This window comes from Strigops habroptila, chromosome Z, assembly GCF_004027225.2.
Source record: "Strigops habroptila isolate Jane chromosome Z, bStrHab1.2.pri, whole genome shotgun sequence".
NCBI lineage: Eukaryota > Metazoa > Chordata > Aves > Psittaciformes > Psittacidae > Strigops > Strigops habroptila.
Genome location: NC_044302.2, coordinates 53,057,041 through 53,071,157, shown reverse-complemented (window position 1 = coordinate 53,071,157; position 14,117 = coordinate 53,057,041). Strand labels below are relative to the sequence as shown.

General features: G+C 41.8%; 1 protein-coding gene across 5 annotated transcripts in view; it reads left to right on the top strand.

The window, feature by feature from the left end:
- Positions 1-14,117, top strand: part of MARCHF3 (membrane associated ring-CH-type finger 3) — a 78,256-nt gene that overhangs the window by 816 nt on the left and 63,323 nt on the right. For all 5 annotated transcript variants that reach the window (XM_030470154.1, XM_030470156.1, XM_030470153.1 and 2 more), the window contains exon 2: positions 1,096-1,242. In XM_030470154.1, the coding sequence (XP_030326014.1) occupies positions 1,239-1,242 (4 nt within the window). In that variant the 5' untranslated portion in view covers positions 1,096-1,238. The remainder of the gene's footprint in view (positions 1-1,095; positions 1,243-14,117) is intronic.

Below are 14,117 nucleotides of genomic sequence, written 5' to 3'. Positions count from 1 at the left end.
CAACAACAACAACAACAACAACAACAAAAAGAAACAAAAACCTGGTCAGGTTCAGACCAGGTCCAGATTAAAGTGATCCAGCTGAAGACTCAGCCATAATCACCTTCAGGACTTTTAAGGAGGTGGGAGGGAAGGCAAGACACACAGTTTCTTTCTGTTAACAAAAGTTATGACAAACGCTAGCCATTTCAGAGATTCAACCTCAGAAAAAAGCGTTTTACCTTTTTTCTGTTTTGTTTTTTCCTTTTAATAGCAGAGATTGTAACACTCTTTGTAGGTATAAGGGATTATGAAACTGCTCAGAAGTTTAACTTTTAGTGTCAACAAGTCTTTAAACTTAATTTTAACCCTGTGTTTCACTCATCATTGGATGTGGGCTGTTGATAGCGTGTGCAGGAAGTACGCTGAATAATGTCCCAACTCTTACTGCACAGAGTAATCTAGCCATTTCAAAGTCATGAAACTGGTGAAAGCAGAGGATATTTATCTATTGGAAATGACTGATTTTGGCAAGGACATTTACAGCCCATCCAATGCCCATAGAGATAAACAGAAAAACTCATTGGCAGTGTCTCATGGCCGTGGGCTTCAGAGCAGGCTGCCAGCACACGCTGTTGGACTCGTCTGGTGCTGATCCCGAGCAGAGCAATCCTGTAAGTAACCAACCCTCCTACGCTTCCCACTGTCTGTAAAGCGGGAGGACAGAGGGGAGCACAGTAGCAGACAACAACTAACAGGGTTATGGCTTACTTTATCTTATTTGCCAATTATAAATGGTCTGAGACACGCATTCTTTAGGATTTTAAATGTCATTGATCTTTAATTAATTTCTAATGGCTTAGTCTGTTGCTGCCTGTTAGGCTGATGAAGCAGCTGGCTTGCAACTTGTCTTTCCATGTTAATGACTATTGTGACAGTTATCTCGGGTATATTATGTCAGTTTTGAAACTTCCAGGTGATGGAGTACTTGTGTGCAGCAGTTACAGTTACTCAGGCAATAGACTCATCTGGGAACATACAGATTAGCTAGTAGCCAGATCTCCCAACCAGAAGGGATCTTGTCTATAATTTGTTCTCATCTCTTGCTTATTATAGGACACAGGATTTCACAAGTAAATTTTGTATCAAGCCTGTAACTTCTGTGTGGTCTTCACTTCTTCGTTAAAGACAGGCTCTATCCACAGCAGGAGTTCAAGTATGTTTCAAACTGCCTAGCAGCTCACAGGCGTGAGCATTAAATGGGTGAGTAATATCTACTACTTGAAATGTCTGTAATTAGGATGAGAGCTATTTTGGTCTATCACAATATGATTTTGCATATAATGCTTATTAAAACACATGAGGATAATTATAGTTCTTGTGGTGTACGTACTGACAGAGCTGCCTTCTCCTCCTTGCACAAGGATGAAACACTGTCGGGGGCTCCTCAGTGTGACTTTGGACTTGCCTTCGGAAAGTTCTCTATTCTCTCTGAGCTGTGGTACAAAAACAATACCCTGGTTTCTGCTGGTTTCCTCTGGTTTCTTCTGCTTTCCTGAATGTGCCTGTTGTGCAACAGTCACATTCTTGTGAGGCTTTGTGCCTTACCCTCTTACGGCTACCTGCAGAAAGAAGCGAACATGCTTTGGGTCCCATCTGGACTTCTTAGCCCTGTAGAGAACTGGGAAGGTGGGCTGTCTCTGCTGCCCACAGCATGCTGATGGTCATGTGGATTCCTGTAGGATGTAGCTTCTAAGATGGTTTCTGCTATTTTTCCCTCTTGGATGAACCTCGCTGTAGTGCATTCATCAGAGCACCTGTGTGGTGTCACACCACCTCTGTGTGAGCAGGTAATTAAGAATTTTAGAACGTGCTGAAGTGGCATAGGGCAAGGCATATTATGATACCCTAGAGAGGTCCTCCAAAGGTAGCACAGCTAATTATTGCAGGTATGACAACACATTCTATGTTGTAGCCACAAACTTCTAAAATTCCTCCTTCCACCACTGGTTAGCTGCAAATTCTGTGGGTACTGATCCTCAGACCCTGTCTGAGTCTAGTCTGTCTGCAGTGGCTGGACAGTAGAAAGGAATGCTGTTTATTTTGCAGCCTTTTTTTGGCACTACTGGAGTAGGGTTAGCCTAAATGTTTCATATGCAGTTGAAGATTAAAGAGGTAACAACAGCTATATTCCACAGCCCTCTGGCAGAGTCCTGCCAAACAAATGTCGCAGCCTAGTGTCATGCTGTTGGGGGGGGGGGCAGGAGGACAGCCCTGACGGTGTGAGAGACAGGAGAAGAAAACATGGACAGCAATGGGGAAATCAGGGAGATGATTTCTAGCTTTCTCAGTTGCTCTTCCCCACTGCTGGGGACCAGTGTGGCATGTGGATGAAGTAAGACCTCATGGAGAAAAAAAAAGGCTGTCCTGATCTGCCAAACCTCTGGATGCAGCACTGGGCAAACTCATGTACTGGCTATGCTTTGATCGTGGTCTTCACACATGCTAATTTATCTTCTGTGTTAACGTGCCTACATTATTTCTGATGCTTCAGCTGACTCCTAAAGTAATGCTAACTTTAATGCGTATGTTCACAGCTTGCAGGGTTGCACTTGTTGCACGTCAGAAGGAAAAGCAGGAGAGTAACAGAAAACAACAAAGATAGTGGGGAAGAAGGAAAATTTAGCATGTTGCTGCTGAAATATGTAGCTTATTTAAAAGGAAAATCGACATATGTCTGCTGTCTATTTTCCAACACCTTCCTGAATTTGTATAGAGTATTACTTCTCTGCAGTAGATAGAAACTTTTTCCGACGTGCATAGTATTAGAAACGTCTACATTTGAAACAAGCTAGCATCTGCATAGTTTGTTATTTGCAATTAGTTTTTTCTCTGAGTCCCTTCATACAAATTTCAGACAGGTTGTTTTCGCCAACATTCTGAATGGATTCATCCTCAGACTGTCATTGATCGAATGACATATTACCCTAAAGATAAAGATGACTGCAGCTAGCTAGAGCAAGCCCAGAAGAGCCAGAACATAGATTATAGACTCTGCCTACTATTACAAAGGTAGGCACAGCAGATTTCCACTGCTGAGTGGGAAGCTTTCTGCCAGCTTCCTTTCCTTGTGGAAGCTGGCAGGAAGAAATACTGCTGGTGCTTAGGGTGACAGTCTTAAAGGGAGGAAAAATGTTAATGACAATGTGCAGGAAGGCTTGTCACAAAATCAAAGTACTGAAAATCACCAAAGTGATAATGCAATTAGAACGCTTATCACGGAATTCTCACCTTACCCATATGTCATCCTCACTGTGTCAGTCCACTCAGTGCTGTGCTGTAGTTATTCCTCACTTCCCTTACTATGATACATCCCTTCCCACAGCACAGTGTCTTTTGTTTCACTCTTCTGATTACTGAACCTGTTTTCACATGAATATAAAATAACAGGAAGGGAAAAAGGAGCTAGTATCTCTCAGTTTTGCTCTCAGTTTTGCTCTCAGTTAAGCTTCCTGCAAGACACTGTAGACCAGAATGAATTACTAATTCCAATTATATTTCGTGTCTTGGAGATATTGATGATAATTTCAAGTCCAGATTGATGCCTCTGCAACTTCCTTTTTGTCACTGCAGCAACAAAGCCAACAAAGCTCTTAAACACATGCCTATTTTTAAGACTGCCAGCAGTCCCTTTGCCTTAATTCAGCTGAATAGCCCATGGTGGCTGAGGGAATTGTTTAATATAAAAACCTTGCTGGCCTGATGGCAGTCTAAGCTGTGGTTTTGTTGGGGTTTTGGGGGAGAAGGAGGGGGAGAGAGGAAGGAGCTGTTTCTTCCCAAAGACTATCATGACTATCCAGAGCTCTCCTGGGTAAACTCTCAAAATGGGAATTCTTCGTAACATTAAAAGTTCTGGTATCTTGGTACTTGCTTCCCATCTGAAATTAAAGTCTTTAGTGGAAAATAAAAAAAAAAAAAAGGCCCCTTGGAAGTATCAGAACAAAATGCTCGGTAAGATTTTCCCAGTATAAGGATGTGGTATCCTGTGGGTGGACTTCATGTTGAAAAACTCAGTATCTGATGTGAGACTCATTAATTCCAAGTAGTTTTACCAGGCCTTGTTTATTCCCATTGAAAAATCTGAGGAACGACATTTGAAGATGGAATTTAAAATGGTAACAGCCACATCTCACTTAATTGTAACAAAACTGCGCTAAATCTGTTTCAGGCATGTATTTCTGATCTGGAGTATTGTCTGCATTGCTAGTCTTGGCACCTTAGCATCCTTCCACATTTCCTTGTTTTCTTTTTTTATGCCTTGAGGTCTTGCACTTCTGTGTTTTTCCATTTTTCTGGTATTTACCTCACACTTTTTCTTTCCTTGCCAGCCTTCCCATTTGAAAATGTAGGTGGTAGGACCACTGTATTTACCAACATCATTATTCTGCTTTTGTGTTTTTCTTTTCTCTGTTCACTGTCAGCCTGCACACTCTAAACAATTCAGGACAAGGATTTCAATCACCCTTCTGTGTTTCTACAGTGCCTGGTGCAGTGGGTCCCTATGCTTGGACATCAGCATGGAGTGCTGTAGTAATCATGGTGATACCTCTTTGATTATGTCAGGGAGATCAGTGAAGGAGATAAACTTCGTGTTCCAAGTGTGTTTTCAATATTTCCTCTCATTTACAATTCATTTGAATTGTGTCCCCTTCTCAGATGGGTGTTTTTGTTTGTTTGTTCTTCACATAAAACTTTTATTATGTGGAGGAATGGCAAACACAGACCATGTTGTGCTTGGGACTATTGAATCATATAGAGACCTTTTCAATGCCCAAGAAATATGTACTTGTAAGATATGAAACAGAAATGAAACATTTCAGCTGAGCATCATGAGCTGAATGATGTCCTTTCTACATCACAACAGAGGTGGGCTTCTGGGGGTAGGAAATGGGCTTCCTGAGCTGCGTACATGGGGAATGTCTTCCTTTGCTATAGGGAAGCACACACAGGATATACAGCGATGAAGAAACCGGTGGAAGATATTTATACTACAAGAGCAGACTAGGGCTGTTCCTTAATGTGTTCCCCACAAACCCCGTTGTTCTGCTGTGATGAAGCCAGAAGCTTCATCAGTCATGAAGCTTTGTGGGAATTTGAATGGGGAGTATGCCCAACTTCTGCTCCATGCTCTGAGTTTGTCTCCTCTCCTGTGAGCCAGGGGAGCCTTCAAACATCCTCCTGCTCCAGGACACTTCCACCACAGCTGTCCAGAAGGAGACCCTCCTTCCTTTCCACCAGGTGGTCAGTGGAGCTGAAACAAACCTGCTGCGCCTAAGGCTTTGCAGAAGCCAGAGGGCTTGGAGCATTGCTTGCAAGCAGCAAGCTGGTCCCTTGTAAGTGGGAAGGGGCGTAGTCAAAAGAGCTGAGCTGGGGAAGTGGGCCAGGGTTGGTCCTCAGCTGACTCAGTCATGAGCTGGCTCAGGTATGCCAGCAGAAAACTGCTTGTTTCTTTTCTCGTAGGACTAATTTGGGCATAATTCAGCACCCACGGTTGGATCACTGTAAGTTACTAATGAAACAGAGGGAACAAGAAACAGTCAGTACCAGGGTTAGAGGGGGAAGAAATGTAATCCTAATGCTGCTGAAATTTGGCTTAAATGGGGGAACCCCTGTGGTTTGCTGAATGTCACCTAGAAAACGTCTGTCTCCTGGGACAATGGCACTTTAATCACTAGCTGCACTTTCCTATTCTTACTCTTTTCCTCTGAGCAGTGATGTTCTTTAGAGTTGAGTTGGTGCATGCCACCAGATAGTCTGTTTTTAAATTATATTGCCCAATGCAAAGTAGTGGCTAATAAGATCATCTGTATGGTATTCATGGATAAGGCAACTAACAACTTGGCTGCTGAAGCTTAACGAGCCTTGCCATTTCCAATTAGATACAGAAAGCAAAACTGAGAGGTTACAGCCTCCTACCTCCTATACAGAGGTCACTGCTCTACAGTCAGCAGCTATTTAACGAAAGTGAACAAGCTTTGGCCCTGGGTTGGAGTTAGGCTGGAATCAACTGCAGTGTGTACATGAGCTCCTGGATTACTCCTGAGGCCATTTAGATTTACCTAAATAGGAATGGAAATAGTGTTTATTTGCAAGTGAAAGCCACAGCTTGCTTAAGGTACTCTGCAAGTACGGCGTGCCTATGAGAGTGGTCGGTATGGGTATATCCTCGGCTGCAGGCGGGCATCTGTTCACTTTTCCCATGCTCCCAGCTGCAAAAAGAAGCCAGCTCAAGTTCAGAAGCTGTATAGCTGTGCTAGCATGCAACCCAGCCCCATCTAATGGATCCACAGGGTACATTTAAGGATTGTTTTGCAGGTAGGGGCAAAATTGTTCTGCGTTTATTCCAGGCTGCGCTAGGGTTATTACCTTTTATTTGTCCATGTGCCAAAAATCAATCGTATTGTTTTGACTTGGATGGGAGCATTAGGTAGATTGAGGTTCCTCTTCACCTACAAAAGCTTGTGTAAGCATACCCTCTTTTGGCATCATCCCTGCTGTGGTGTCCCACGCTGACCCCAGACTGGGGCTTTTCCAGGCTCCAGCAGCACCAGTGTGACAAGCCAGTATGCATATGCCTGTGAAGACCAGCCTTTCCTTGGGTTATTTCGCTCTGATATTGTTGGTTTGCTGCTGCCAGTCTGGTCATTATAAGCTGATTTAAAAAACAAAAAACCAAAAACCAAACCAAACCAACAAAAAAACAGAACACAAAAACAAAACCAAAACAAAACAAAAAAATAAAAAATAAAAAATAAAAATAAAAAAAGAAACACAAACCAAAAAAACCCAGACCACAATTGTGTAAATGTTATTTCATATATAGGTGCTGTAACAAATTCCCACCTAACAGCAATGCATTTGTTATGTTTTGTTCTGAGAAGTGCTGATTACTAATATGCTTGTTTCCTGCACAATCAGCTTTCTGTTCTAGTTGTCGTTCAGTTTGATTTCCTTATGCCACAGATAATCATTAACAAGATCAGACTTAACTCCTGCTGGCAAAACCTGGTGCTTGACATCATGATACCTCAAAATGAAGAGAAAGGGTGAGGGGTCTATTTATAAAATAGATTATAGCAAAAGAATTTGTAACTGATACGGACTAACAATGAAACATAGGCATACTTAGAAGAAGCGATGGCAAAAGTATCTATGGTTTATCAGTCTTTAATTCAATATTTCCATAAATTGAGGTTGTGAACAAATCTGTCCCTGATAGCTGCTATATGGTAATATGCATGAATACCTGTAAGTCTTCTGTCTCATTTGTAATGTTCTTCTATTTCTTTGTAAGATCATATTCAGGCCTGAATACTGAAGATAGTCATAAGGTATCTGTATTAATTTTAAGAAGACATCAATTCATTTTAATGAACTAAACCTATTTTTTTGCAAATGGAAATTACTCTTCTGGGAACATTGCTCTCATAGGCATGGAAGCTCAGGTTTTTACCCTTTTTTTTTTCCACAATATCTAGCAGTTTTTGTGACAGAGAATAGCAAATATATTTTTCCAGATCTTGACAAATGGAGTGTTTTCACTTATCCCCATGTTATTGAGTGTGCTTCCAGAAATGATTGTATGTGTTTCTTACCGTGTCTGTCAGAGCAGTCTAAGGAACATCCTCTTCTTTATTAAAGTTGTAATTCTGGGAAGACTGTAGTTTAGAAATCTCCCCTCCTCCTTTTCACGGGAGGAAAAGTTAGAGCAGGTTGTCTCAACCCACGTATTTTGTGTCTGTGTGAGGAAAATTTCTTGATCACCATGATTTATTTTATATCCAGTTACCGGAGCCAGTTTAACCAAAGGATGTCAGAAATGTATTTAATTTGTATAGGTTTCTAGTCAGAATTTCCAGTCATTAAGTATGTAATGTAAACAGTTTTAAAATACCATTTCCTAATGAGTTTCATTAGAAAAGACAGATACTGAAGCAGTGATAAGAAAAAATGTTTTCCTAAAGATGACATACTTATCTGTGTTTCCATATCAGTTAAGATGGCCCTGTAAAGTTTGATGGGAAGGCGTTCCTACTGTTTAGCCTGTGTGGGTGGGAAACAGCAGGGCTTAGAGAAAATGTGTAACAGAAGCAGTTGCAATTAGAAGGAATCTGTGATGGTTACACACACATAGCTGAATCAATACGAGTGCGTCTGCGGTGCTTAAGCCAGAGCTCAGCATGGGCTTTGCTATGTGTGCATCGTGTGATTTGAAAGCTCTTTTGTGATCCAGAAGGGCAGCTGCTTTATGGCAGAAGTGGGCCTAGAGTTTCTGAAATACATTTAAATCAGGTGTCTTGCAGTCTGCTTCCACCTTGTTTTGAAGGTTTGTAAGAGTGGAATTCTGGGGGTGCGTTTGTGCACTGGCAGCAGTGGCATGAGAGGTACGGTACTGTTACTCATTCGTAGCAAAGTAGTCCTTCCTCAGCTCACTGAGGGTCTGTGGATTAAAAATAGCAAAAACCCCCAAATTTTGAGTAGACTTCACCAGATAAGTAGTCTATATAACTTCAGCAAGTCTTCAAGAAGGGAATTTACATTCAACCAGCTATTTTAAAAGGGGAGGGAGATTTCTAAACTACAGTTCTTTAAGTATCTCTGATAAAAAGTATTGGCACTTAATTTAGTCTTTTAATCTAAGTAATTAATTCATGTTAAGTTTTTAACATTTTCATTTTGCTTTCTAGGATTTTAACTGTTCCTTTTATTTGTACTTCTACCCCTTTGGACTGAATTTTGATGTCTGTACTTCCAGTGAGTGTACAAGGAAGTTTGCTTGCTTGCACCATGGCTAATGTAAACCAGATGAGATTTTAGTACAGTTTTGAACATTGTTATTATGGGCACATATGGAAATTGCAGTTCTGCTATCTCTGTGAGGATGACAGTAGCAGAGTTCTCATCATTTTTATACCATGCTTGTTTGAGTCTTAGTTTTGTGTTAAGAGCTCTTGTGGAGGCATTCCATAAAATTGAATGGAGATTAAAACTAATTGGTTTCTATGTAAGCCACTGTAAAAAATTGAATAATAAGTTGAAGAATTTGTCTTTTGTATTTTTTTTCCTGCTGTTAATAAACTTTTTCACAAAAGAGTTATTTCCTGCTCTCATTCTATAAGACTTCTCATAATAGCAAAGATCACTCATTATATGTTTTTAAAAAAACTGTATACAATGGAAATAAGAAACAATATGATTATTTAGCATAATTTATATCCCCAAAGTTTCAGTGATGCAAAAGAAAATGACAAGAGCACTTCTGGCATTTCAGATGAAGATTTTGCTGATACTGGTCATAGCGGTTTTCTGGTCAAGAGGTAGGGAAGATGTAAAAGGCAGTTTTCGAATTTCAGATCCGAACTTAAAGCTTTGAAAATCCCAGTTTTGCACAAGGAGTTTACATGAGATGGGAAACGTGACAGCTTTTAGAAACCAAATCAATACATGTTGCCACCCTCGCTGTTGCCCTTTGTGCTTATGTGCAAGACTCTGTGGGCTGAATTTCTCAGCTTACGAAGAACTTTGGGAACAGCTTTTAGAAAAAACTGGGGTTTTTTTGTTGTTCCCTGTTGTCTCCAGGCTGCTTAGTTGAATAGTGAGAAAAAGTAAGAGATGTGTAGGTTTGTCTGCTGCTGACAAACTCTCTACAGGAGAATTTTCATTGGGCCTTCTCTGAGTTTAATCATAGAATCATAGGATGGTTTGGTTGGAAGATCATCTAGTTGCAACCCACTGGCCACAGGCAGGGACACCTTCCACTAGACCAGGTTGCTCAAAGCCCCATCCATCCTGGTCTTAAACACTTCCAGGGTTGGGGCAGCCACAACTTCTATGGACAAACTGTTCCAGTGTCTCACCCACCCTCACAGTGATGAGCATCTTCCTAGTATCTAATATAAGTCTACCTTCTTCCAGTGTATAGCTTTCTTCCCTTGTCCTGTCACTACATGCCCTTGCAAAAAGTTCCTCCTAAGATTTTGTAGGCCCCTTTCAAGGACTGGAAGGCTGTTACAGAGTCTCCCCTGAGCCTTCTTCAGGCTGAACAAACCCAACTCAGCTTGTCTTCATAGGAGAGGTGCTCCAACCCTCTGATCATCCTTGTGGCCCAGCTCTGGACTCACTCAAGCAGGTCCACATCTCTCTTGTGTTAGAGGCTCTAGAGCTGTATGCAGTACTCCAGGTGGGGTGTCATGAGTGTGGATTAGAGGGTGAGAGTCACCTCCCTGGACCTGCTGGCCGTGCTTCTTTTGATGCAGCCCAGCATACGGTTGTCTTTCTGAACTGCAAGTGCACACTGCAGGCTCACATTGAGCTTGTCAGTCAACACTCCCGAATCCTTCTCTTCGGGGCTGCTCTTAATCCATCCTTCACTCAGCCTGTAGTTGTGCTTGAGATTGCTCTGACCCAGGTGCAGGACCTTGCACTCGGCCCTGTTGGAGTTCATAAGGTTAGTGTTTGCCCACCTCACAAGTGTGTCAGGGCCTGTCTGGATGGCGTCCCTTCCCTCCAGCATCTTGACTGCACCACACAGTTTAGTGTCATTGGCAAACTTGCTGAGGGCGCACTCAATCCCACTGTCCATGTCACCAACAAAGATGTTGAACAGGATCGTTCCCAACACCAACGCCTAAGGGACACCACTCGTTACTGGTCGCCAGTTGGACATTGAGGTCTTGACTGCAACTCCCTATGTGCAACCATCCAGCCAATTCTTTATTCACCGAGTAGTCCAACCATCAAATTTATGTCTCTCCAATTTAGAGACAAGGATGTCGTGCGGGACAGTGTCTAATGCTTTGCACAAGTCCAGGTAGATGATGTCTGTTGCTCTTCCCTTACCCACCAGTGCCGTGGCCCCATCATAGAAGGCCACCAAATTTGTCAGGCATGATTTGCCCTTAGTGAAGCCATGTTGGCTGTCACCAATCACCCCTTATTGTTTATGTGCCTTAGCATAGTTTCCAGGATGATCTGCTCCATGATCTTGCTGCGCACTGAGGTGAAGTCTTCTCATGTCTGCTTTTGTTTCCTTGTGAAGTAGCTGAGTCTTCGTATTCCAATCTGAGAATACTTACTGCGTGGAAGTCAAAACACTGTTGAAATGTGTAGCCTTATCATCTGAAATAATTCTGTGCCCCTGTTAGGAATAGTTTTTAATTTAATCTACGCACTATGAAAAGTATGGAATATGATATCAAGAGAAAGAATGCTTACATCTAATCAGGTAAAAGCCCAAGTGTATGGCTCGTGTTAAAGTTGAACATGATGACTCTACACAATTTGTCAGTGTTTTGTTTGCTCACTGTTTAATCAGAGAATCCTATGACTATTCAAATGTTTTTTTCTTTAAGATGTATGAATTTCTTAAATGGAAATCCTTGCTAAAAATATTATTATATTTAGTTTCCATAATGGATTACAAATTGACCTATAAGCCAGAAAAGAGAGAGGCAAGAGACACATACTTTCACAGATCCGTGTGAATCCTCTACCTTCTATGGAAGAATCCTCAAGCTTCTATAGGAAGGGAAAAACACCCAACCCAGTTTATCCTTGAAAATTTTAACTCTTAAAAGAAAATAAAAGAAAGAAAAAAAGCAAGCTTGATACTAATTTAAGGGGAACTGTAATTTAAGAAGAACTGAAAAGCTCTTCTACGTCCCGTTTGCTTGTAAGAGTACATTTGCTGGTTCCAAACTGAGACCTGGCTTTGGTTACTGATAGGAACCATCCTTTCATGCTAGATTAAATAGTTGAATACATGCCCAAATAAGCCTGAGGTTATTTGGATGAGTAGATAGAGTCATGCAGCGATGATTGAATTTCTGTCTGTTACAAGAGCAAATATTCATTCACTAACTGAAAGTCCTGAGCAGGAATAACATGAGCTCACAAATACAGGATACACCATGCAGATGGCTGCTGTAAGAATGTGCAGAAACTTCTAGGCTCACATTTTCATGTACAGTTCTCTGGATTAAACATTTTTAACTTTAGGCAGCAGGATTCAAACCGTTCTTTCACAGTGTTTTGAAAGGAGCATTGAGGGGAAATTTTTCTTGCGAGGGAGCTTCCAGTGGCATGTGACCCGTTAGTTATTTTCAGATTCATAATCTTTGAGAGGCCTATAGGTGTGACCTGGAATTTCCTCCCTCCCCACCCAAAAGATTTGGTTTAGGACTGCTAGAGGGAGTTTGATGTCTGACAGAAACGAGAGTTGTACAGGATGCTGGTACAGGCCATTAAACTGCAGTGGGATTTTGCTGTGTTTCTGTAGTAATCAGGCTTCTCTTGGAGAAAATAGGAAACAGGTCAATGGTGCTAGGCCCGTGAAACTCGTGTATGGACTGCCACTGCATTGCACCACTCCCTGTGTGGTGCAGAAGTGTGGTGTATGATACAAACAGTGCTCTCTGGACAGAATCACTCTAACTGGATTGGGGCTACTGTAAGCACACCTGTGGCTGGCTAGTCAGTTGCAGTGTTGTGTGATCCCTTGTGCTGCTTTTCGTGTTTGTACTGGGTCTGGCTGGGATGCAGATAACTTTATTTGTAGAAGCCCATAAGGTATTGTGTTTTGGTTTGTGGCTGGAACAGTGCTGTCAAGGCTTCCACTCTCCTCCAATCCTAACCTCCACTCTCTGCTCCTACAATCTCAGACAGTAGCTTGTTGGGTTTTGGGGGACGGCTGACCTGAGCTGGCCAGCGGGATTTTCTATAGCATACAGTGTCATGACCAGCAATAAAACCTGAGGCAGGGGAGGGTGGAGTGTCAGTGTTGTCCTCCAAGGTGGCCATTACTGGGCATCTGTCTGCCTTGTGGGAAGTGGCGACTGGCTGTCTTTGCATGACTTCTTTTCTTTTTTAAATTTCCTTCACCTATTCAACTGTCCTTACATCTACCCATCAGTTTTCTTGCTTTTGCTCTTTGTGTCCTCTCTCTTGTCCCACTGGGAGCAGGTGGGGTGGGGAGTGAGTGAAGCTGTATGGGCACTTGGCTGCTGGGCAAGGTCAGCCAACTACAACACTGTACAAAGGGGTTGAGAACAGGAACATCGTGCAGGTAATAGGATTGGTCTCCCAGGAGGATGCTGCTCTCTTTGCTGGCTTTTTTTGTTAGCAGGACAGAAAGTGGTATGGGTGATCATTTAACTTGGTTGAGGTAGAAGGCTCATAGATCCTCCGTGAATGCAGACTTGAAAGTCATTAGCAGAGGGATAGGAAGCACATGGGGATTTTTTTAGTTCTGTACTGTGATCCAGCACAGTATCTTGATGGCCTTGGCAGCACCTGGGAGTCACCCTGGGTATATGGAGGCAAAACAAAGCTTTGATTTTATTTCCTCAAAGTGTTACCAGTAAACAAAAGCTAAAACCTGTTTCTGTTCTGTGAAATGAGGTAATGAAGGACAAGTAGTTAAATAGATGAGTTAATTTGGATGCTGTCCTACGTAATGTAAATATGCATTTTGTAGTGAGGAATAACCAAGTTCTTCCTTTTGTGTATACTGCAGTCAGGTTTATTACAAATGATGCATCAATTTTGAATAATGGTGGCTGTTTCATCAACTCATTTTTTGATTTCTCTATTATGAATCTGCTCAAAAGGCAAAAAAAGTCTTAGCTCATGTACCTGCATTATGAGGCTGCAATGAAAGAGTGACTGGATCAGTGGCTTGTGCTGAATAAGTGATCTCTTTCACATATATCAGTGACTTCATTTTTTCTGTTATCCAGTGGGAAATTTTACCTTAGCTAGTTTGGTTGTTTTGACCTCCTAAAAGATTTGACATTGTCCCAGTCCTAAAAGCAGAGTTGCTATCATTAGCCACAGGCATTTCATACTGAAAAATTTGTGCCACAGTAAATGAAGATGGCAAAGTAAGAAAACTAGTTAAATATGACTGAGTAGGCTCAGCTTCCTCAGGTAAGGGAAGAATTAGAAGTTGAAGCCTTGTGTGCTTTTTTATTTAAGAATACGCTAAACCAAGAGTTAACAGTTTGGTTAGATCACGTGGAAGAGGTCCCCACACTTGAGTTGCTGACATTGGTATAACCAAAGCCTAACAGAAATCACTC